Raw genomic sequence first — 26905 nt, 5'->3', positions numbered from 1 at the left:
GCCCGGTCAGGTTGGTGACTCTGCTGAGATTCGAACTTGCAAGTTAAAACACTCTGCGGTATTGTGCTAGTTTGTTAGACCACTGCACCACCCAAGAGCCGCTAATGTTTCCCCAATTCACCCAATTTTTATGTATTACCAACTTATACATACAAGAATGGACATTTCACTAAACTCACTGTTTAGAACAACCAAGTAGTGATGATAATAAAATAGCTACATCATTAAATGTAGGCTTAAAATAGCAGTCCACTGAAAGTCTTCTGAGCAGCTCAATAAAGGGTGTCCCCGGAGATATGCCTCTTTTAGAAGTTGCTGAAAGATCATTTCCTAAAATAAAGAAACAAATTACATGGATGCTTAATCATTATCATACTGAGGTGTTTTGAAGTAGCAGCTAATAAAAGCTTTATAAAAGTCAATTAAAGTTTTCTTAATTACAGTTAAGAGCTGCTGTAGTTATATATTAATAAACTATGTTCCATTTGATTTCACAAAAAATATTCACCATGTTTTCTTGTAATTGTTTGTTACAAGTTTAAAATGAGATTTGTAATATGCTATATCTAAATGCTTCATTGTAAATCTTACTAAATATTCATACATTTGACTTTCATTATTTATCTAATTTGATATTTCAAATCTAATAGTGTAAATAATTTTAGTAAAATGACAAATCGTTCATACATTTATTAGGTCAAAATGATCCGGTAAATAATGACCATGACAAATTGTTACAATAATGTAATTATTAACTAGGAATTGCAATAAGGTATTACTCAAATTCCAAAGTACTGAAGTTTTAAAAATTTTGTATTCTTATTTATTAATATTTTAATCATTTTCATCTAATTATTATAATTTTTAATTTATTATTATTATTATTATCATTATTATTATCAATTTAATTCCTGCAGTTGCTCACCGATGAGCAAAAGATTGTTTTATTATTATTATCTTTCTCCCAAATTTTCAGCGCGTCCAATTGCCCGACACATGGGCAGCAGCTGTATGCATTTTGTCACCTACACTAGACGAGATCAGCTCCGGATCAGCTCTGTGTACGGAAAGACACACCCTGATCCACACACTCCTTTCCTGCCCCTGTTCAGGCACCACCAACCAGCCAGCAGAGGTCATAGTTGCATCAGTTATGAGAGAGTCCTTATCCGGCTCAACACCCCACCCCTATATGAACAACAGGCCAATCGTTGTTCATGTGGTTGCTCAGCCCAGCCGGCAGGCAGAGCTGAGACTCGATATGATGTATTCGAGATCCCAGCTCTGGTGTGCTAGCGTGTGTTTTTACTGCTGCGCCACCTGAGCGGCTATGAGCAAAAGATTATTTACTGGCATTTTTTTTTTTTGGGCAAGTGTTGACCAATTCTTGCTCATTAAGGACTATGCCTTCCTTTGATGTTTTTTCATGCTTTAAAGCTACTGAGGCCTTAATTTGCTTTAAGATTAATAAGGTATCTGTCTGTCTGTCTATCTATATTTTCTTCATACCCAAGATGATTACATCACTTATCTATGATGCTTTTGTTGCAGTGTACATTTGACCTTATTCTTAGGCCTAAATTGCCTGTTCCAACTTTTTTTGGAATGTGTTTAAAATGAGCACATAATGTATTTATAAATAACTAGGACTTTCATTATAAAAGTGGTCAACATTAATTTTCAAATTCCTGCTTTTTGTTTTCTTTGCATTCCACAAAAGTTCTGAATATGTTCACTGCGTGGCTGGGTAGTTTAGTAGGCTGTAGATGCAAACATTATACTATAAATGTGTAATTATAATTAGAGACTTGGCTCAGGGTGTTTAGCTGTGTTTTAGCATACGGCTTTACTCTATTTAGGATGCATTTTTCATCCAGGGGCATCTGCCAGTGACACCTCACTGTGTGGCAACATGTGCAGAATAAGTGTTAGTGTGCTGATGTGTTAGTGGTCTTTAAAGAAGCTATTTGTATATGCTGTTAAACATTGTATGTGAGTGCATCTATCTTTGTGTTTCTGCATCTTGTGTGAGTGCATCTATCATAGTCTTTATGAGGTTAGGAATGGCAGCTTAGCTAATCATTCTTTGAGTAAGAGACAATTTACCATAGTGTCTAGGGTTGGTTGAGATTAAAGCTAGCTCACCAAAAGATATCTCACTTCACAGTGTTGCACTATTACATCAATAGTTGGACATCAATAAATTTCTTAAAACTTTACCAATCAAGCAGGGTTTCTGGCTAATACAAACTGCATTTCCTTGAGTTGAGACATTCTGTAAAATGCAATTAAAGCAAGAATTTGTGATTTCTTAAACCTTTATTTAACTGATGACAACAAATGTACAAAGAAAAGACTTTCTGGCTGAAATGCTTTGGCTGTACAACTTGAGTGTATTTTGTAAATATAAACAAAATTAGAATTTGATGCCTGCAACACACTTAATGTAATTCTATTTCTCTGGGCCCAAACTCATCTCCGATGGACCAAAAGACTTTATTTGGAAAGCTGTTCTGTAATCAGATGAGTCCGTGTTTTAGCTTGTTTTCAGAAAAAATAAACAGCCATCCAGTTCCAGTGCCAGACTGTGATCAGCAAAAGGAGCAAAAGCCAACATCTGTCATTGTGTGGGGGTGCATTAGTGCCCACATCATGGGTGACCTGCATATGTGTGCAGGTGCCATTGACACTGAGGCATATATTAGGATTTCAGAGAGATACATGATGCCATCATGGTGACATATTTTCCTGGGAAGTCCACGGTTATTTCAGCAAGACAATGCCAAGCTTCATTCTGGACAAGCTACAACAGCATGGCTTTGTAGACACAGAGTGCATGTGCTTTACTGGCCTGCCTCAGTTTCCAAACAATTAAAATTAGTTTTTTTAGTGTGTTACAGGCATCTAATTCTTAATTTGTTTATATTGCAAAATACAAAATATAATAAAATTGGTCTGTGAGAACATTAAAAAACATTTTATTTCTTTCCTCCAATGCCAGCTAAATTTATGTTTGGCTTTGCTTTATGAAAAGGTTATCAGATAATGTTCTTATGGTAATATGTGACTGGCATCATGTGTTTAAGAAAGCAAAGGTTAGCCCTTACTCTTCCAAATTTTCAGCATTCATGTGACAAAATGCAGCTGAGAGAAAGGGGAATTAGCAACTACTATATCAAGGACAATTTGGGTAATATACAACTCCAAATTAGAAAAGTTGGGACAGCATGGAAAATGCAAATATTAAAAAAACACAGAGTTTCTTACATTTATTTTGCCTTTCATTTGATTGCAGACAGGATGAACCTGAAATATTTCATGTTTAGTCTGGTCAGCTTTATTTCATTTATTAATAAACATCCATTCCTGCATTTCAGGCTTGCAACACATTCCAAAACAAAGTTGGGACAGTAAAGCATTTACCACTTTGTAATGTTGCCATTCCTTTTCACCACACTTAAAAACGTTCTGGCACCGAGGATACCAAGTGATTTAATGTTTCAGCTTTTATTTTGTCCCGTTCTTCCTGCAAACACGTCTTAAGATGTGCAACAGTACGGGGTCGTCGTTGTCGCATTTTTCATTTTAAAGTTCTCCTCACATTCTCTATTGGGGACAGGTCAGGACTGCAGGCAGGACAGTCCAGTACCCGTACCCTCTTCTTCTGCAGTCACGCCTTTGTAATGTGTGCAGCATGTGGTTTTGCATTGTCATGTTGAAAAATGCATGGATGTCCCTGGATGTTGCTCTAAGATCTCAATGTACTTTTTTGCATTCATGCTGCCATCACAGAAGTGTAAATGACCTGTGCCAAGGGCACTGACACAGCCCCATACCATGACAGACACTGGCTTTTGGACTTGTTGCTGATAACAGTCTGGATGGTCCTTTTCATCTTTGGTCCGGAGCACACGGCGTCAGTTGACAGTTGACGCCGCTTCTGGACATGCTTAACATAAGGCTTCTTTTTCGTACAGTAAAGTTTTAAGTAGCATTTGTGCATGTAACTCTGTATTGTAGTGCTTGACAAAGGTTTGCTAATGTAATCCCTCACCCATGTGGTTATATCAGCTACTGTTGAGTGGCGGTTCTTGATGCAGTGCCGTCTGAGGGATCGAAGATCACAGGCGTTCAGCTTAAGCCAACTTTTTTTGGAATGTGTAGCAGACCTGAAATGTAGGAATGGGAAATGTTAAGCAGACAAAACATGAAATATATTGGGTTAAAACTGTCTGCAATCAAATAAAAGTAAAAGTAAATGCAAGGAACACTGCATTTTTATTTTATTTGCATTTTTTTATACTGTCTCAACTTTTTCTGATTTGGGGTTGTACACAAATGCTATGCAGTGATATACCTAATTTGACACGAGTATTATGGGCATAGAAAGAAAGGATATGGGATAAAGGTTTGTTTTTGATACACTATAGAAATGTGTCAAATTTACATTTCCTGAGCCTTTCTTTATTTCACCTGTAAAACGTGCATAGCACTCTTGCATTTTTAAAACACTCAGCATCTGTGTATGTGTATATGAGTGTGTGCTCTCTGCAGTCAGGCTTTGATCATGTAGTGTTGCTAGTGTCTTGGAGGCAGATAAAACAGTTCCTTCATCCCTATCCAAAACACCCACTTCTCTTTCCCCAATCTATCTCTTGTATTTTACATGTGTTTTTGTGTGAAAAACATTGTAACATCCATGTTTTTATTTTTTTGATTGGAAATTAGGATCATTAAAGGTTAAAAAATATTGGGTTTTGAAAAAGTGCTGTCAGTAATTTATTTTCCTCTCTGTGGTGGTTCACTTAGAAAGAATCACAGTTCAGACTGCAAAACTTTTACCAAAGTGATGAGCTTGTTTTAATTCTCCGACTCACACATGCTCAATCTTTCTGTGTGTAGGATTCCTCAGTACGGGAGACCAGTCTGCTAAAGGCAACTACGGGATGTTGGATCAGATCCAAGCGCTGCGCTGGCTGAATGAGAATATCGGCCAATTTGGAGGGGATCCAGAGCGAATCACCATTTTTGGCTCGGGAGCTGGTGCCACCTGCATCAACCTGCTTATCCTTTCTCACCACTCAGAGGGTAGGAATATTGTTTGTGTGTGTATGTGTGCATCTGCATGGGGCAACTGTGAATCATTATCAAAAAATAATTTTTGTATAAAGGGACCAAATGTTTTATCATTTATGGATTTTTACCCGAATCTGTGGTTTTAGACCAGGAACCTCTTAGGCCCCTGCATTAGTTGTTAGCATCTATTAGCATATAACTGCCCCCAAACACAGCGTCCTGAACCCTCTTCATGAATGTGGCCAGGTGTTGCATTTGATTTAATGTGTAAAAAAAATGCAATGCAAAACACCTCATGGTCCTGGCTGGTAACTTACTCTCTAACTCACAGTTAGCAGGTGAAGGATTATTTCACAAGAGGAAGCTGTTGACACTGTAGTCACACTGGTGCGTCACCTCAATTATACCAGGTGTCCTTGTTAACAAAGGTAGCAACAGGGTAACAGAGTCAGTCAAAATGAATACCTCATTTTGGCTTAGCATGAATGATAGAAGTACAGCAAATTTCACCATGGTCTATGGAATGTGACCACCAGTCCTCAGCATTGTTTCCCAGCTGACTTATCTATATATTTAGCATTGTATGCCTTGTGGTTCCAGCTGGTAAGAAGTCTTTAACCAATGTAACTTATCCTCACAATATCAATACATTTACTGTTATATATCAATATATTATTGTATACAAATTGTTCAGTTTGTCAGTAATACCTGCATTATTCCTATGCTTATAAATATATACACTGATCAGCCATAACATTAAAACCACCACCTTGTTTCTACACTCACTGTCCATTTTATCAGCTCCACTTACCATATAGAAGCACTTTGTAGTTCTACAATTACTGACTGTAGTCCATCTGTTTCTCTACATACCTTTTTAGCCTGCTTTCACCCTGTTCCTCAATGGTCAGGACCACCACAGAGCAGGTATTATTTAGGTGGTGGGTCATACTCAGCACTGCAGTGACACTGACATGGTGGTGGTGTGTTATTGTGTGTTGTGCTGGTATGAGTGGATCAGACACAGCAATGCTGCTGGAGTTTTTAAATACCGTGTACACTCACTGTCCACACTATTAGAAACTCCTACCTAGTTAGTTCACCTTGTAGATGTAAAGTCAGAGACGATCGCTCATCTATTGCTGCTGTTTGAGTTGGTCATCTCATAGACCTTCATCAGTGGTCACAGGACGCTGCCTATGAGGCGCTGTTGGCTGGATATTTTTGGTTGGTGGACTATTCTCAGTCCAGCAGGGACAGTGAGGTGTTTAAAAACTCCAGCAGCGCTGCTGTGTCTTATCCACTCATACCAGCACAACACACACTAACACACCACCACCATGTCAGTGTCACTGCAGTGCTGAGAATGATCCACCACCTAAATAATACCTGCTCTGTCGTGGTCCTGTGGGGGTCCTGACCATTGAATAACAGTCAAAGGAGGTTAAAAAGTATGTAGAGAAACAGATGGACTACAGTCAGTAATTGTAGAACTACAAAGTGCTTCTATATGGTAAGTGGAGCTGATAAAATGGACAGTGAGTGTAAAAACAAGACAATGACTGATCTGTGTATAGCATTATATATAGCATTATTTATTCCGTTCCATATTTTTATTTATTTATTTTCAATAACCAGTTATCCTTGGAACGCTAGGCTCCAAGAGGAAATACACCTGTTGCACTGTTGCAGAACATCAATACTGTTGCACAGTTCATTTATACTCAACTTCATCCTAATCAGTGTTGCATTGGGTCTAATGCCCATCCTGGAAACACTGTCCATTGGCCAGGAAAACACCTTGTACAGGGCACTAAACCTTATGGCATTACATACCATTCATTCACTGATTCATGTCTCTTTTACCTATAGTACTTACCTTCTACGACGCTTTTGGTAGGAAATCAGGATTTTCAACCCAGCAGTACAGTACCAGTTAACTGGTGCTAATGTCGTACCAGTGTAGAGGGGATACAACAAGAACAATAAATGGGCTATGTTTATTAACTACTGTATTTTGTCACTAAACAGGAATCTTAGTGTATTCTCTGTTTTCTTCTGCCCCTTAGCTTTTTTGTTTGAAATTGTTGAATTGTGTGTGTTTCCCAAAGTTTAAAGGTTTAGATGTAAGTAAATTCTGTGTGCCAATCTTTGTACCCTTCCATAATTCATCAACATTTAAGTGTTTGATTGCACCCTGTCTGTTATCAAACTAACAATCATTACATTATGTTCCACTGTTGTATGTCTCCATGATCACTCTGTTTTTCTCCATTGTCAAAAAAAATCTCCATCTTTATCCCCGTCGTCCTCATCCTCACTGTCTTCCTCACCTCACACCAGCCGTACAGCCCTGACCTGTCAATCACAGCAGGTAAGTCATGACAGCTGTTGTCACTGGAGATGCCAATCACGTCAGCTCAGATTTGTTTAACTACCTCTGTTAAATCCCAGCAGAAGATGCTTAGCCATAATATTATTCAGAAATAAGCAAAGGCATGTGGAGTGACCAGAAATGAGGTCTCACACACATCCACTCACCAAATGTCAAGAAACATCAACAAACCCAAACACTAGTTTGTTGGCCAGATGTTTGTGTGCACCAGCATTACATGCAAAATAGTCAGTAGTCATTGATATGCGGTTAGTTGCTCTTTGCTGCTGTATCAGCCTCCGCTCTTCTGAGAAGGCTTTTTGCTATATGACATGACTTTAGGAATTCAATTCCACTCGGCTGCAAAAAAAATATTAGATTGGGTTGCTGATGCTTGCTCACATATGGCATTCCAGTTCATCTCGAAAGTATTAAGTTTAAGGTTGTCCAAGGACATATTTTTACAACAAACTTCTCAAAGCATTTTAATAGCTTTGGGCACAAAAACCCTTTTCACGCTTTTTTTTTACAATATTGCAAGGACACAATTTGCTGTTATTTCAGTTATAATAATCTTTTTCTTACTGAACCTTATTGTTTATAGCAAGCTGTAGTATTCTCCTGAAATCTAGATTTGTTCACTAAACTGCTTGATGGTAAAGCACGATTTATTACATCGAAGAACACATTGCCACTGCTCTGGTATCCTAATCTGTGCTTTTCACTTTTCCAGCTAACACCTGACATAACTTATAATGATCTGGGTCTTGTGTGTTTCTCTATGTTCTTATAAGCAGTGTGGATTGATTTTAAGGTACTACATCATTCAGCACATGGCAGTCCTGTTTTCAAGCTTGGTAGACTGCTACTAGCTGCTAAGCTGTGGTGACTCTTTGTCATTTCCACATTTGGCTGTTTTTTGGAACTTCTATAACAGTGCCACGGGAGAAAAACTGTTTGAGTTCCTCTCAAGGTTTCTTCCTGTAGTTTTAAGTGAGTTTCTCTTGCCACTGTCTCCCTCAGCTTGCTCAGCATGGGTTTTTGGTCTGTTGGTCCTGGATGCTGTAAAGTTTGAGACAATGTCTATTGTAAAAAGCGCTATATAAATAAATTTGACTTGACTGTTTTACTAATCTAAGGTTTGTATATGGAGAATGCATGCTAGTTTACAACTGTTAGCAGTGGGTAGCTAAAACTGGCAAACCCAGTAGTTAGTCATTTCACCATGTATTAGATCAGGGGTCACCAACCTTTTTAAAACTGAGAGCTACTTCAAGAGTACTGAGTAATTTAAAGGGCTACTTGTTTAATACAAACTTCCTGAATAACAAAGTTGCACGGTTCATCTTTAATGATATTACACCGGGTTGGGGACTCCTGTACTAGATTATATGGGGGTGCTTATCTTGTGATTAAACATGTTTTTAGAAGGAGAATCCCATAATTTGTCATATGTACATAGAACCATGTACAGTACAAAGACATTATTTTTCCACAAATGCCAGCCCTTGGCAGGATCAGCCATTGTACGGCACCCCTAGAGCTGAATGGGTTAAGGGCCTTGCTCATGGGCCTAACAGTGTCTGTATGGCAGAGCCGGGATTCAAACCCACAACTTTTCAATTGATGGCCACTAGGCTACTGTTATCTGTTGCAAGCTCTCTTTTATTTCCCTGGTTTCTGTGAATTGCAGGTTGTTTTTTTAGTTGTTTTTTCTGTAGACTGAAGTTGAGTCAGGGCTGTTTAATTGTTTGTTGGAAGATTAGGGTGAAATATCCTGGGATTTGCACTGCAAGTAAATAACTAAGGAATGTCAGGCAAACATTATAATATTCAGATTAGGTTCAGGGGAAACAGAATAATTATGCATACACTGATTAGATGCCAACTATGTGTGTTCAGTTTTGCTCTGTAAGAAAAGAACAACTATAGACAAATAAAAACATGGTTAACATTTTGGACATCACTGTTGGGCTTAATTAATGCAAAATACAGCCTTCATTTTAACATTCCTACTCTATTTATGTTTGGCTGCCTAAATAATAGTAATTGAACTGACAAAATATTGTCTTGATTAGCAATGACTAAACAACAGCAGCTGTTTAACATTATTTTCTTGGACAAGAGTTTTAATAATTAAACAGTGAGAGAAGCAGAGGGGCTATTTATATTATTTACTGTGCCTATTGCACTCTGTGACGCTGGTGTACCAGACCCACAGACGATAGTTTTAAATTGCACTAAATACTGAGTTGGAACCGTGCATATCTAAGCTGGCGCCAACATATCTCAGTAAACACAACACAAAGCAATGCATGTGGGTTCAAAGCAGAGTTAAGAAAATGTAATGATATTCATTTAGAGCACTTTTTCATTTAATATTTGTTGTTTAAGTTCTACTTACAAGTGGATTTTAAGTATGTTTAGGAGGGCAATCATTTTGTGGCTTTTCCAGGCTCTGTAAACAAAATAAAACACACGAATGAAGGCAGCCATCAGCTCCAGGAGGCATCTGCTTGCCTGTTAACAGGGCAGGCAGCGATAAAAAACAAGCATTTAGAAAATGTATATAGGATGCAAAAAAGAAGCATATGTATTTAGTCCAAGTTAAAAATAACAGAGAAATAATGTTTTTATTTCTTTTCGTTTTATTTTCATGTTTTTTACACATTGGTTACATCCATGACAGGAACGGTAGTTACTGGTTACACAGGGTTAATCAGTTCACAAGGTTATATCGAGGAAACCGGAGCACCCGGAAGAAAACCCACACTGACACGTGGAGAACATGCAAACTCCACACAGAAAGGACCCGGACCGCCCCACCTGGGAATCGAACCCAGGACCTTCTTGCCGTGAGGCGACAGTGCTACCCACTTAGCCACCGTGCCATACAGACATAGGTTGATGTATATTTATATACTTCATCAGTTACACATTAAATTGATTTTCTATACACATATTATGATATGCAGTCGACTGGGTTAGATAACCCCCAAACCACCAGATCCAAAAACACTAAGAAATATGAGGCTTTTGAAAATGTTCTACTAGTCTGTTCTCTGTAATTATTATTTTTTTGGTGGAACAGAATATTTTCAGCACATAAAGTCAACCACTCACATTACAGAAAGCCTATCTATAAACTGGAATCCCACCAGCCCTCATGTTCTGAGGCTCAATGGCTTAACACCTGTCATTATAAACACTAATAAGCACTGCAGACTAACTACAAAAATCCATTCCTGTCAATAAATTATAAATTGAGAGTTTTGAGTAATGTAATATAATAAACTCTAAAGAAGCAATACTGATAAAAATGTCTACAGGCTAAGAGAGAATAGGTCGGTTAAATTTAATTTAGCATTTAATTTAATTCTTTCAAACTTGGTCCAGTTTGAACCATTTGTAATAGGGTTTATATAAAACACCCTCAAGCCAACGTAATTATTTTTTAAAATTAAATCTAATACCAAGCATACACAATTTTTTAGTTTAAAAGTTTTCATGGAGAATCATGTTTAGGCATGCCTAAACAGTAATAAATGCTGTGCCAGTGATAAATGCTGTGCCAGTAATAAATGCTGTGTATTCTCATTTCCCAGTTTAAACAACAACAAACAAAACAGGACAAAGCTGATGAACTAGTTAGACTATTGTGTTTTTATTGTTCATGGCTTAATTGTCCTCTGGTAGTCCGTACATTGCAGTTGTTATTGAGATTAGCTATCAGATTTTTGAATTGTTTGTTTTGAAGTCCAACATGGCAGAAATAGGTTTATTTATTACTAGGTGGGCGGCACGGTGGCTAAGTGGGTAGCACTGTTGCCTCACAGCAGGAAGGTCTTGGGTTCGATCCCCAGGTGGGACGGTCCGGGTCCTTTCTGTGTGGAGTTTGCATGTTCTCCCCGTGTCTGCGTGGGTTTACTGCGGGTGCTCCGGTTTCCTCCCACAGTCCAAAGACATACAGGTGAGGTGAATTAGAGAGTGTTCGATATAACCTTGTGTGAACTGATGAACCTTGTGTAGTGAGTAACTACCTGTCCTGTCATGAATATAACCAAAGTGTAAAACATGACATTAAAGTCCTAATAAACAAACAAAAATGTATTACCAGGTATGCTATGCTTGACCTATGCTTATTACTTGACCAGCATCAGTGCCCAGCCATAACAATGCTCTTTTGACTGAATGGCCACAAATTCCAACAGACATACTTCACAGTCTTGTGAGAAGCCTTCTTAAAGGAGTGGCTGAAGAGTGGAGGAGTGGAGTGTTGTTATAGCTGAAAAGATCACATGAAGGTCACTCTGATTTAATACCACTTGTGTTTAAAATGGGATGTCCAACAAGCTATTGGTATTTGTTTAAAGAATAGATACCAGTGCGCAGATAGACATGATTCATCATCGTGCATTTAAAAATTTAGGCCACAGCTGGACAGATTTTAATGGATTATACTCCAACAAAGCCATGTCTCAGTTAAACAGACAGTCTGACAAACTGTTTAGTTTAATTTCGGTCATTTAAGAAAAAAAAAAGCATTGATCTTAAATCACAGTCACAATAGACTGGCAATAGGCATGCAAAAATGCCCTTGTAAAAGAAGCCTCGTTAACTATTCTTGATAAAGGGCCATGCGTATCAGCTCAGCCATGAATTTTTTATAGCACATCACTGTGTGAACCTGCAGAATGTCAAATACTGACACCTTATGGCTAATATCGTGTGTTGTCTCATGCAGGTCTCTTCCAAAGAGCCATCGCCCAGAGCGGATCAGCGATCTCCAGTTGGTCTATTAATTATCAGCCACTAAAGTACACAAAGATCCTGGCGAGGAAGGTGGGCTGCTCATACACTGAGACGGCCGATCTGGTAGACTGCCTAAGGAAAAAAAGTTTCAGGGAGCTGGTGGATCAGGACATTCAGCCGGCACGCTACCATGTTGCCTTTGGCCCAGTGGTGGATGGAGATGTGGTCCCTGATGATCCTGAGATCCTTATGCAGCAGGTTAGTATACATTGTATAATGATTCCCCAGTTACAGCTTTCATCTGATAAGTGCTAGTCTGTATGACCTGAAGCTGGTTTAGAACATGATGAATCCATTTTGAACTCAATAACCACTGTTAATTTGCTTAACCTGTATAAACACCACCCAGAGATTCAAGTGTTCAAGGTGTTTTGCAACCATGCTGAAAACTAAGGAGCTGTAGCAAAAGCTAAAAGAGTAGATCATTTCATTGCACCAAAAACGTTAAGAGTTTTGTCAGGTAATTCCAAACTTAAGGCGTAGCAGCAAACCTGCCTGGCCTTGGTAGAAAGCCCAGAATTTTGTCCTTAGCAATCTCATTGGGACAGTGAATAAAAAACCCTGTTACTTCACAAGACTTACAGGATGACCTGATGAAGCCTGTGACAAATGTGTTAGGTGCAAAAGCCAACATGTATTATGGTATGGGGTGCATCAGCACCCACAGCATAGGTCCATGATTATTTCAGACAGTGCCAGGCCTCGTTCTGCACACACTACAACAGTGTGGCTTCATAGACACTGAGGGTGTGTGCTAGACTGGCCTTCCTGCAGTCAAGATCTGCATCCTATTATGAATGAATGGCAATCATGAAAAAGAGAATCAGACAACAGCAATCACAGACTGTTGAACAACTGAAGTCTCATATAATTTACATTTACATTACATTTTTGGCATTTAGCAGACGCCTTTATCCAAAGCGACTTACATTACAGTATACAGTCTGAGCAATTGAGGGTTAAGAGCCTTGCTCAAGGGCCCAGCAGCAGCAACCTGGCAGTGGTGGGGCTTAAATCAGTGACCTTCTGATTACTAGTCCAGTACCTTAACCACTAGGCTACAGCTTGCCCATATCAAGCAAGAGTGGGTTAAAAATTCTACCTCAAAACTGCAACATTTAGTATTATCAGTTCCCAAATGATTAAAAACTGTCATAGATAGTAAAAGTTATGTTAAAGTGGTAAACATGCCTTTGTCCCAACTTCTTTGAGAGTGTTGCAGGCATCAGTTTGTTTAAATTTGTTTATTTAAACAAAACACAATTGATCATTAAAAACAATAGGGTTTGGGCTGCTCAAGTGGTGCAGCTGTAAAAACACACACTGGAACCAGAGCTGGGATCTCGAATACATCGTATCGAACCTCAGTTCTGCCTGCCGGCTAGGCTGAGCGGCCACATGAACAACGATTGGCCTGTTGTTCAGATATGGGTGGGAGGGGGGGTGTGGGTTAGCTTTGTTCTCCTCAATCAGAGCAGGGATCGGCATTGGTGGAGAGGAAGCATGATGCAATCAGGCAACTGGACGAGCTAAAAGGGAGAAAAAGGGGAGAAAATGCATAAATATAATATTTTTTTAAAAACAATAGGGTTTTTTCCTTCATACATTTGTTAGTTAGATAAATTTAAATAACTTATTGTCTTCCTTACTCTGTCAAAAAGTCATTCTGTTTTTTTATTAAACACTGTAGAGAAGTTTCCTGTTTAAAACTGCACTTAAGACTGGTACTGAGGACTTTACCCAGACTTAAAAACCTCTGTAACACATGCTAATATATTCTGAAATGGGGTCCTGTCTCACTTAAACCCAAAACAGAATAAGAGACAAACATACTTATGTATGTATGCCGCTCACATGGCGCAATGGTAAAGTACGCTAGCGCACCGGACTTGGGGTTTCGAATACATCGTATCGAATCTCAGCTCTGCCTTTCCGACTGGGCTGGGCGGCAGCATGAACAACGATTGGCTGTTGTTCAGGGTTAGAGGGTAAGAAAGTCGGATCGTAGGTCCTCATAACTGGTGACTGATGGCGCCTGCACAGGGCTGAGGAATAATGCTGATGGGGGTGTGTCCCTCCATACACAGTGCACGTCAGTGTATGAACTCGACTCATGCAGGTGAAATTACTGACTGTACGTGCCGGAGGGGGCGTATGTCAGTTGAGAGGAGTCCTCGGTGAAGGGTCGAATTAGTATAGAGGACGCATTCAGGGTAATTGGACACGACTAGATTAGGGGGAAGAAATTGGGGGGAACAGTGGGGGAAAATAGAAAATAAAAAATACTTATGTATGAGCAGATAAGGTGTATAAACACGTCTGGCAACAGTTTGGAATAGGAATTTTCAACTTGAAACTACATTACTCAAGACTTGAAGAAAAACTTAAATGGCTTCATGTTTTTAGGGGGAAACATTTCTATTTCACCTTAACATGTTATAGGAAAAAACAGCTACTTTGTGTGTATGTTGATTAAGCTAAAGCAAACAATAAAACATTTTTATTTTGTAGTAGAAAAGTGTACAACAGTTTCTGATTTTTTAACAAATGCTGTACTTTAACTTGAACATTGTCTCCATCAGGGGGAGTTCCTGAACTATGACCTGTTGATTGGTGTGAACCAAGGTGAGGGGCTGAAGTTTGTAGATGATAGTGGCTCAGAGAGCGAGGAGGGAATTTCAGCAGCAGCTTTTGATTACACTATCTCCAACTTTGTGGACAACCTCTATGGATACCCTGAAGGTGAGCATCATCAGGCCCTAGGTATTTGTAAATATAGGTATTATAAAAATCCAATCAGGTTTGTTTGTCGAATAGCAAACAATACATTTTGCTATCTCACACCACCCATGAGCTATCTCACACCTCATATCTTCCTGTCCAGCTCCTGCACTAAAGCTGAGCTGTAATTGCAAAAACCTGCCATTAGAGGACATTAGTGAACTATCTCTCAGCTTTGTGGGAAAACGAATTTGTGGGACAGTGTTCAGGGCTGCTTATCTCAGCATTCAGGGAGCCAGTTGAATTTTAAGGAGTTATGAGTGGCTGGGTAGAATTTTTTATTTAGGAAGTCTTTATTGCAGGTCATGAAACCACCAGGTCCCAAATCATATAAATGGGAAAGCAAATGTAAATATTAATATTTAAGTAGAGATGTGCTGGGTTTTTGAGATGTTCCTGATATTTGGATAACCTTTGTGTTAAAACAGTATACCAATATCCCTATTACATTATTTGTTAATTTTTATTAATTGTATTTAAATTAGGTTGCTGCAAAAAAGTCACATTATTTGACTGAACAGCTCAGTGTTGTATTTGCTGATACACCGATCAGCCATAACATTAAAACCACCTCCTTGTTTCTACACTCACTGTCCATTTTATCAGCTCCACTTACCATAAAGGACAGACATCCCAAGTCTCCCGGAAGTTCCAGGAGTCTCCCGCATATACACAGCGGCTCTCTGATGCCCGCAAGTCAGATAAAATCTCCTGGAATCTCGAACGAGCGGCCAAGAGCGACACAAACGTGCACACAGGCGACACAGACTTTTTCCCCGATCGCGTATTAAATCCGTTATGATATACAATCTAGCGCACTGTGTAGGGAACATAAATCAATTGTCTACTATACTGTCTAGTAGGGCTGCAACTAACGATTATTTTAGTAGTCGACTAATCTGACAATTATTTTTTCGATTAGTCGACTAGTCAACGACTATTTATGTCATACCCTCCATCTCTGCCTTAACATAACAAAACTCTGTTATGTTATTTAAGGTCCAATATCAAATTAAAACAATGACCCATGAAACATGAATTTGAAACTTAAGCTTGATAGTTTAATCAAATATATTTGAAACATTAATACGCAATCACAATAACAAAAATCAGTTAAATAAGAAAGCTTTGGACAGCATTAGAAGCTGTTATGTTTCAGAAGTTATCACTCTGGAAGTCAAAAACATATATAACATGTCGTTGAGAAACATGTGAATGCTGTCTGTGAAGACCTCAGCCATCTGAGGGGTGCATGAACCTCTTCTCTTCTCATCCACACTCCATTGCTTAGTGCTATTAATAGAAAGAGCAAAAGAGAAAGCTGTATTAATTATCACAAACTGAAGGCTATGTATCATAGTTTATTACAAATAGTGTACTGGCTATGCCAACTAAATCATAACAGGTTAAATATCTTAACTGAATTATCTGCTGAGCTAACTAGCTATCATTAAGTGGAGAACGCTTATTATTTAGAATGAATGCTCTCATTAACATGAGCAAAAAATAACGTTAGGGTATAACGTTAATTTATATAACGTTACTCCTAATAAATCACTGATTAACTATTGCACTTAATGCGTTAGCTTAGCTATCAAACCTAAAAAATAGCGATCTCTTAGGAAGTTTTCCGACAGGTACTCTAACATTAACAAACATTAGCTACAGTACATTGGTTAAAGAATGAAGCGGTGTAAAACCTTACCTGTCCTGAATAACGCTGGTCATCACGGCTGCAGGGTGCTCGCGTTTCAGATGCTCATGCATCACCGTGTTGCTGGCGTGAAACGACAACTCTGCTCTGCAGTGTCTGCGTTCAGCTCGTTTCTTTGGGTTATTTTGGCTGAAATACTTTAGAAAGTTTCGGTCTCTTTATCTTTGCCTCTCTGTCTTCATAAACTCCCCGCTGCGCCATGGAAGCGATGCTGCGCCCCCTGCAGTTCCTTTAGTGCGTTGCAATAATAACGATGCTTCGACAATGAAATTACACATCGACAAATTTTTATAGTCGACGTTATCGATTATGTTGACTAATCGTTGCAGCCCTACTGTCTAGTGCACTATGTAGGGAACATACACTACCGCTCAAAAGTTTGGAATCACTGTGAAATTTTCTTGTTTTCAATGAAAACACACATGAGATTAGGAAATATAGCTAATAAACAGGACATGCAGACATTGTCTAAGTAAAAAAAATTTATTTTGATGGAAATGATGACTGTGTACTTCAAATTTAGCCTTTATCAACAAAAGCCACCTTTTGCAGCAATTACAGCCTGGCAGACCTTAGGCATTCTAGCTGTCAATTTTCGAGGATTTCACCCCATACTTCCTGGTGCATCTCCCATGACATGGATTGGCTTGATGCAGGTTTCCTCCGTACCATACAGTCCAGCTGCTCCCACAACAGCTCAATAGGGTTCAGATCCGGAGACTGTGCTGGCCACTCCATTACAGTCAAAATTCTGGCTGACTTCTTATTTCTTAAATATTGCTGACACATTTTGGAGGTGTGTTTTGGGGTAATTATCCTGTTGTAGGATGAAATTGGCTCCAATCAAGTGCTGTCCACAGGGTATGGCATGGCGTTGCAATGTCTTGTGGTAGCCTTCCTTCTTCAAAATCCCATTCACTCTATATAAATCTCCTATTTTACCACCTTCAAAGCATCCCCAGACCATCACGCTGCCTCCACCATGCTTGACAGCTGGCATTAAGCATTGGTCTTGCATCTTTTCATTGTTCCTGTGCCTCACAAATGTTATTCTGTTTGATCCAAAGACCTCAAACTTGGACTCATCTGTCCACAACACCTTCTTCCAATCTTCCAGTGTCCAATGTCTTTTCTCTTTGGCCCATCGCAGTCTTTTCTTTTTATTGGCCAGTGTGAGGTATGGCTTTTTCTTGCCAATTCTGCCATGAAGTCCAGCATCCTGAAGTCACCTCTTCACCGTTGATGCTGACACTGGTGTTTGACGGGCTCCATTTAGTGCAGCTGTCAGTTGACAACCTGTGAGGCATCTTTGTCTCAAACTGCACAGTCTAAGACGTTTATTTTCTTGTACAGTTGTGCATCGGGGCCTCCCACTCTTTTTTCTGTCCTTATTAGAGCCAGTTTGTGCTACTCTCTGAAGGGAGTAGTTAACAGCATGGTAAGATATTTTAAGTTTCTTTGCAATATCTCGCATTGAGTAGCCTTCCATTCTTAACACAACAATAGACTGACGAGTCTCTAAAGAAAATTGTTTCTTTCTGGCCATTTTGAGCCAGTAAGCAAGCCAACAACTGCTGATGCTTCAGATACTAAACTAACCTAGAATGTTGTGCTCCCTTTTATGCTCCCTTATTAGTATAACGTTTTTCAGCTGTGCAACAAAATTAAAAAAGGGTTTCCTAACAATCAATTAGCCTAATAACATTCTTAATTTGGATTGGCAGCCAAACCAGGAGATTGAGGCAGAGGACTAAGAATGGCTGATAATAGGACTATATGCAAAATAGGCCTCTATACAAAAATAGGCTTTAATGCAAACATTTTCATTCTTCAAAAATCATCTGATACATTTAAAATAATTGTGTAATGGACTAAATTGTTTGTGAATTGCATGAAAATGTGTTTTTCTTTGGAAAAGAGGGAAATTTGCAAGTGATCCCAAACTTTTGAGCGGTAGTGTAAATCCGTTATCTGATATACAATTTAGTGCACTATGTAGGGAACATAATTAATTATGTAATACACTATCTAGTGCACTATGTAAGGAACACAAATCATCACCTAGTTATACTTTCTAGTGCACTATGTAGTGAACATGAATGCGTTATCTAATACACTATCTAGTGCACTATGTAGGGAACATAAATCTGTGATCTGATATACAATCTAGTGCACTGTGTAGGGAACATAAACCAATTGTCTAATTCACTATCTGGTGCACTACGTAGGGAACATAAATTCATATCTAAAATACTATCTAGTGCACTATGTAGGGAACATAAATCCGTTATCTGATATACAATTTAGTGCATTATGTAGGGAACCTAAATCCGTTAACTAATACGCTACCTAAAGCATTATGTAAGAAACATAAGTCTATTATCTAGTACACTATCTAGTGCACTATGTAGGGAAAATAAATCCGTGATCTGATATACAATCTAGTGCACTATGTAGGAAACATAAATCTATTATCATTCACACTATATAGTGCACTATGTAGTACACATTAATGTGTTTGTGATGCGAACAGTTAGCTTAGTAGCTCAGTTAGCCGCTCCTAAAAGTTCTGTTATCACCAATATCCTTTGTTGTGTGCGAGAGGTTTTTTACCTTTTTTGTTTTTTTGTTTTTTGGGCTTGGGGGGTCGGGGTCCGGGGGTACCTCCCTGAAAAGAGTTTTTGCAACCTGGGATGTCTGAAAGGAGCACTTTTTAGTTCTACAATTACTGACTGTAGTCCATCTATCTCTCCACATACTTTTTTAGCCTGCTTTCACCCTGTTTTCCAATTATCAGGACCCCCACAGGACCACCACAGAGCAGGTATTATTTAGGTGGTGGATGATTCTTAACACTGCAGTGACACTGACATGGTGGTGGTGTGTTAGTGTGTTTTGTGCTGGTATGTGCGCTGCTGTGTCTTATCCACTCATACCAGCATAACACACACTAACACACCACCACCATGTCAGTGTCACTGCAGTGCTGAGAATGATCCACCACCCAAATAATACCTACTAATGGTGGTCCTGGGAGAGTCCTGACATGGACAGCATGAAAGGGGGCTAACAAAGCTTGCAGAGAAACAGATGAAGTACAGTCAGTAATTGTAGAACTTCAAAGTGCTTCTATATGATAAAGTGGAGCTGATAAAATGGACAGTGAGTGTAGAAACAAGGAGGTGGTTTGTGTTATGACTGATCAGTGTACGTTCAGTGTAACTGGCCTATTGGTTTAATTGCATTTGTATAAGCTAATGGTAAATTTTGTTCATATTATCATTGGAAAAAAAGGGTTAGAAATTGGTAATAAATTAAGAATTGATAAGAATTGAAGATTGACAGCATAGCAGCTCATGTTTTCAAGAGTACAGTATATCCAGTATATCCGTAGAAGAAAACTCAATTACAATAACCAGAGATTAGGATCAAACCAGGGACCATAGAGCTGTGAAGCACCACCACTTTCCGTGAAACTAGAAAATAACCCCCAGGTATCTGGCGATTTGCTATAGATTAAATACTGTATTTTTAGAAGGAATTACATTTGAACAGCAGGGTTTGGGTGTTGGGTGTGTATGTCCTCTTTCTTTTCATATGTATTCTCTTTATCATTCTTATTTTGCTTCCTTAATTTTTTTCGAGGCAAAGATATTCTAAGAGAGACTATCAAGTTTATGTACACGGACTGGGCAGATCGTGATAATGGGGAAATGCGCCGAAAGACTCTGCTGGCACTATTCACAGACCACCAGTGGGTCGCTCCAGCTGTGGCCACTGCTAAGCTGCATGCAGATTACCAGTCTCCAGTGTATTTCTACACGTTCTATCACCACTGCCAGACAGAGACACGGCCAGAATGGGCAGATGCCGCGCATGGAGATGAGATCCCGTACGTGTTCGGTGTGCCCATGATCGGAGCAACAGACCTGTTTCCATGCAACTTCTCCAAAAATGATGTCATGCTCAGTGCAGTGGTCATGACCTACTGGACAAACTTTGCCAAGACTGGGTACGTTTCTCCACGATTAGATAACAATACAGAGTGTATTTCTATTACAATTTCATATACATTTTTACTGGCTGTGCCAACAATTATTGGGACACTTTTTGTGTACGTGGGAAACTTTGCTGGACCTACATATTGTATGATGTACAAAGCACAGCAACCTTTCCACAGTCAACCCTTTTTAGCAAATCAGGGAGTCTGGCACTAATAAACCAATACAAACAGAAGAATGAAGTGTGGCTCTATCTGATGAAAAACAAGGAAGTTTTGACAGTTTGCAGCAAGCAACTTGTCAAAACTAACTAAAAAATTAAGCAGTATGACCTTGCTAGATATGACAGTGGCATTCTTATTGACCGTCTTTTTTGAAGCTACATACTACGGTATGTGGGCATCCCTCCTAATAATTGAGGTGTTTCAGCCACACCTGTTGCTAACAGGTGTATAAAATAAAATTACATTAAATTATATACTTGCACCTATTCCAGCACGACTGTGCCACAGGGCTTGACCGTAAGATACATAAAGCCATGTTTTGACAAGTTTGGTATTAAGGAGCTGCACATTGGAGTCCTGACTCCAATCTCACTGAGCCAAGCCAAGCCGAGCCGAGCCAAATGGTCCTTGTATGGCCACTCCCACAGATACCCTCCAAAGACATTTTTTGAAATCCTTTCCAAATTTCATTACACAGAATTAAAAAATAAGTTTGGTGTTGTATTAGGATTTTGTTTATTTCTGAAAATGCTCTTTAGCTATGCCTGGATAATAGACACACATACATATCTGTCCAAACAACTTCCTCAAAGTTAACTTCTTTATTTCAAGTGAGTTAACTATTCTGTCAAAAATATAAATTCAGACCAGCGCTGAGATTCTGAACTCCTCGGTTCAGAACTCTGTGTTGCCACCGGTCGGCTGGGCGCCATATAGTGGGCATAATTGGCAGTGCCTGCAGCAGACACGTCTCTGCTAGGACGGGATAACCAGGCTATGTGGGTGGGGTCTTCAAACACTGTGTAAGAACTCTGTTTTATATATATATATATATATGCCTCTTTCAAGTGAGTTAACAATATATACTGTATATATGTGTGTGTGTGTTTGTGTGTGTGTGTGTGTGTGTGTGTGTGTGTGTCAGTTTGGGTTTTCTTTCTGATCTACGCAGGGAACCACTGTTCCATGTACTTTTTAATGAGTCAAACTAGCTCTGCTTATATGGGCAATCTAAGGTCACCAGCTCTAGTTAATCATAATCACTAACAAGAAATTGACCCAGTATGTTTTGCCATATTTTGCCAAATCCCCAGTATAAACTTATAAAAGAATTCAAAGAACAGTAGCAGAATTTATTGAAACTCTTTACTTACTAGTATGTGTGATTTATGCTATGTATGATTTTTGACAACTATATCTATCTATTGTATTTGCTCAAAAACAAAATATATTTAAGGCTGCATGAAACAAGCTTCTAATAATTACTCCTATTTTCTTTAGGGACCCTAACTTACCAGTCCCCCAGGACACCAAGTTCATCCATACAAAGCCAAATCGCTTTGAGGAAGTCATCTGGACCAAGTTTAACTCAAAAGATAAGCAGTACCTGCACATCGGTCTGAAGCCACGCATCCGTGACAACTACCGCGCCAACAAGGTGGCCTTCTGGCTTGAACTGGTGCCTCATCTGCACAACCTGCATGAACAGCTGCTAAGCTCAAGTACCACCCGTTTACCCCAGGGCACTACAAGGCCTCCACACTGGACGAGCCCTGGTGCCCGTGTCACTCGCCCACCTTACCCCACCTTTCCTCCAGAGTCGGACCCTGAAGGCTCAGAGCGACCACGTTTCTCTCCATTTCCGGGTGACACCAGAGATTACTCCACTGAGTTGAGTGTCACGGTAGCGGTGGGTGCATCCCTACTATTCCTGAACATCTTGGCATTTGCTGCACTATACTACAAACGAGACCGGAGACATGAAACGCGGCGTCACCGCCTATCCCCGCAGCGTGGTGTGCCTGCAAACGACCTGGCACACAGCCAGGAAGAAGAGCTCATGTCACTGCAGATGAAGTGCTCTGAGCAGCATGATGTGGAGCCTCTCCGACCAGCATGTCCACCAGATTACACGCTGGCACTGCGGAGGGCACCTGATGATGTCCCTCTGATGACGCCCAACACCATCACGATGATCCCCAGCAGCATTGCGAGCATGCAGCAGCTCCATGCCTTCAGCGCCTTTCCGTCCACCACTGGGCACAACAACACGCTGCCTCACCAGCACTCCACCACTCGTGTATAGTACTACCCATGTTCACCCCAGCCTTTTCGCTTCTACTCACTGGTCAAGAAGTACAGCAATGCCTCCTAGTGGTGCACTTGTGGACACAAACAGGAAAAAGCTGTTACTGCTTGAGTTGTTGGAATCATCTTTTTAAATGTCACTGTGAGACAATTGTCAGAGATGTTTATTCATTAATGGTTGCTTTATAGTTCCCAAGTGGAATGGACCATGAGATGAAGTTATATTTCCATGGATGGTTGGTTGTCTATGATGAAACAAGACGAGGACTGCTTCATCCTATCTGTTTTTCTCTTTCTTGTTTTTCCTCTCCCTCCATTGCCCCACATACTCTGTCCTTCAGTGCTGAGCACTGTCCAAAATCTGCTCAGACCCTGTGTTATGCACAGGAAAGTCTTTTTATACAAAAGAAATACATGTATGTGTAGTAAACAAATGACACGTGACAAACCATGTTCTTTCTACCAGCAATCTTGGTGTCAATTACTTGCGTACCCCTTCAACAAGATAAAAAATGAGAGCTAAACTGCAATCTAAAACTGAAAGGAAGTTACAAGTGCCAACCTGCTTGCTCTCTCATAACTTTATGTTCTCTTTGTTGGTGGATGCTCGTTCTTCTTGTATATATATAACTGTGTGTGTATCTACAAGTGCAGCATCAGCCTTGGTAGCACTGTCTTGGAAAAAAAGTAGTTAACATATTGAATTTTTTCCTGCCTTGCTCTTGTTATGTATGTAATAGCACTCTCTTTTGACCATCATTGATCATGTCCTTTCATTAGTTGTTTCAGTATCAGCGTGTCATTATTGGTGCTATTGATAGAAATGTATTGGTCACTGGCCATGGCAGTATTCAGTACACTAGTGAACTACTAGATACATTTTGGGTGTACATGCTCAAAAACATATGTAGCTATTCCTCAGCTTGTGAAGCAGGGCTTGGGCTTGTTTTTAACACCCAGGCTAATTGTCATTTTTGTTCTCATTTTCACTTTGTATGTCCTGTTAAAACCCGTATTTACATTCTGAAAGAATGTTACTTAGACTAGCATTATTGTAATAAACTCGTTGAGAGAACAAAAACAGGTGAACATCACTTAGTGCCCCCTGGGTAATGCAGTTTATACAATGTCATTCTGAATCACCTAGAACATGACATGAAGAGGCCAGAAAAGAGAACCAACCGGCACCTTGTGAGAAGGGCCGGAGTGCAAGAAAGTCAAGGTACGCCAAAGAGTAAAATGTATATGTGTGGGTACTGCGTACTAGTAAGTACTGTCCCACTTTGAGCACTGTGCATATGTAATTTGCAAGTATCAGCTGTGCCGTGCTCGGGTGCTGCAGCGGTTTATTATGCTAGCCCACCACCACTGAGATCGACCGTCCAGGCATCTACACAGACATGATAGGTGTGGTAGAAAAACCCTTTTAATAAATACCTTGAAGATTGGATTGTAAGTATAAAAGAGGTTTATTCTTGTCTGCAGAGAAGGATCGCACTGACAAGCCTCACATAGAAACCTGAACAGTGCGACCCAAAGAAAGGGAACAGTCCCTCTTATATACAGTACATGGTAACAAATGTCCTTGTGGGACAGTGGGAAAGTTCACAGGTTGACAGATGTTTCTTAGGTAGGAAACAGGAACTGTTTGAAGACAGCTACTACAGGATCTGTAAGTCGTAAAACTGTGAGCAACAGGATCTGTAAGTCACTTAATTGCAAGCAATGCATTCTTTGTTATGTATGAATTAACATTTTTCTTCACATTGGAACATTAGATGTTCTTGACTTGCAGCCAGTGTTTCCGGGTGAACTAGATCCACTGAGACCTTGACAAGAAGAAATTGGTTGATAAAATGCAATTAAAGATCAGTAGTGCCTCAAAACAAAACTGCACTGGAGAGAAATTCCTAAAGATAAAAAATTTTAAATACAGCAAGATGTCCCAATTTACCAGATTCTGTTAGTTTTTAATTGTGTTTCCTTACATTATTATAACATTCAGATATGCTAGACAGAGTAAGGTGAATGACTGAAAGGTTGTTTAGCATAAAGTGTTTTTTTATTATTTATTTATTTATTTATTTATTTTGAAAGCAAATTTTTAATAAATTTCATAATTTTGTGGTATAACCCCACACACTTACTTTCCAATATGGTTAGCACAACAAGCACAAATGAAACCAGTAAACCATGATTCTTACAAACTTTACAAAAAAAAAAAATAAACTCTCCAAGATGCTTGTCAATTCAAGGGGTCATATAATTATGGTTATGACAAATACAAGTTTGAGAATGCATTTATCATGTTGCTTGTTGATTCTTTTTCCCCCTGTTAGTACAATGATAAGCAGATAAGACTGACCGAGGTATACCTAGTTAGTCATCAGAGAACGCAGGTCCGATGCACAAACATTTCTACAAATAAAAACTTGGGACAACACATCATATGAACAGAAACTCATATTCATTCATTGCTATGTCACTTCAGTTTGTGTTTTTTGTCTGATTCCTGTTTCTGTGAGAGTAACTGGGTGATGGGGTGGATCTGTGTATTATTTTTGCTATAGACTCAGACATAGAGAAACTGCAGAGCTGCTCTACATTACTGACACTAAAAGCCTGAAGGAATTGGCTGCACGGTGCATTGTAACATAAAGAAGTCTGATCTGAATTATCATACTGGTGATCCAGTATGATGGACAACATGAACATCAAACCTTGGAGGCGCACAACCACCAAGAAAAAGGAGTAGACCATACCGTGGAGAAACTATTGTAAACAGTGATTAAGAGTTGGATCATTGTTCCCACTTGACTATCTATGGTTCTTACTTAGCTAAGTTTGAACTTACCTAATGTGGACGGGGGTGTGCATACAACAAGAAGAAACATGAACTCCTTTCTTTTATTTTTGTCTCTTTGTATGCTGAACCACTAGAGGACGACATTGTGTTTAACATTAGAGACGCAGGTCCTAATGATTCTGAGAAGGTATGCGAGCCACAAAAATGTATAAGGCAAAAAGAACATAACTGTAAATTTTGAGTGTAAGAACAAACTAAATATTTGTAAATATTCGGTTTCTTGTTCGTTTTGTTCGTTTGTTTTCAGAGTGAATGAACTTTGTGAGCAAGACAACAGGCTCAAGTCTTAAGTTATCCACCAGTAAACATTTTTTACCATCCAAAATGTTAACACAGGGTGTGTTCGAAGACCTAGTGAGCTGCCTTGCTGTCTTACTGCTTACATAGGCAGGCATAGAGAGGATTCTTATAAGTCATTGAGTTATAAGGCACTACTCAGACAGCGATTCCATCAGTTTTCGCTTACTAAGCTAACACAGTTAGCATCATGCAATTCAAATCAATGGGATGGGGTGGCACAACACGCTAGCACCTCAACTAACATCTCTCTCCGTGTACCGATAACGGTTAAATTGCTGACAAGCCCGAATTTGCACATAAATACACTTGTACACGTTTATATAAATTAAAAATCAATAATAATTTATTTACGTTTGACAATAACTCAGCCGCACCGTCCGCCATGTTTTTTATTTTTCTGTGAGAAAAGTTGTGCCGCACGGAATGCTGGGATTGCCTTCACTGCTAATGCCTAGTTCACACTACACAACTTTTGCCCTGATTTTCGCTCGCCGACTGGTCGGCGTTAGATTTGCGGCTTGGGAGTAACTCGGTGTTTGCTCAGCCATCGAAACTCGGCTCTCAATCGCTATGTGTGAACTATTCAACAACTCGATCTGAGCGGCTCGCCGAGCGCTCGAGATTTCTAGCATGTCAGATATCTGGATCCGAGTTGCCCAACTGGCAATG

General features: G+C 39.5%; 1 protein-coding gene across 9 annotated transcripts in view; it reads left to right on the top strand.

The window, feature by feature from the left end:
• nlgn2a (neuroligin 2a) overlaps positions 1-23068 on the top strand; it is a 211983-nt gene extending 188915 nt beyond the window's left edge. For 8 of the 9 annotated variants that reach the window (XM_062994298.1, XM_062994302.1, XM_062994303.1 and 5 more), the window contains 5 exons: positions 4903-5088; positions 12195-12460; positions 14845-15004; positions 20403-20769; positions 22264-23068. In XM_062994298.1, coding sequence (XP_062850368.1) covers positions 4903-5088; positions 12195-12460; positions 14845-15004; positions 20403-20769; positions 22264-23068 — 1784 coding nt within the window. Of the gene's footprint in view, positions 1-4902; positions 5104-10163; positions 10182-12194; positions 12461-14844; positions 15005-20402; positions 20770-22263 lie in introns of all 9 variants that reach the window. The other variant, XM_062994297.1, reaches the window with a different exon arrangement.
• Positions 23069-26905: the final 3837 nt, after the last annotated feature.

The sequence above is a fragment of the Trichomycterus rosablanca genome, chromosome 4 (assembly GCF_030014385.1).
Source record: "Trichomycterus rosablanca isolate fTriRos1 chromosome 4, fTriRos1.hap1, whole genome shotgun sequence".
Taxonomy (NCBI): Eukaryota; Metazoa; Chordata; class Actinopteri; order Siluriformes; family Trichomycteridae; genus Trichomycterus; species Trichomycterus rosablanca.
The sequence above is the reverse complement of the archived record's forward strand: the minus strand, read 5'-3'. Positions and strand labels throughout refer to the sequence as shown.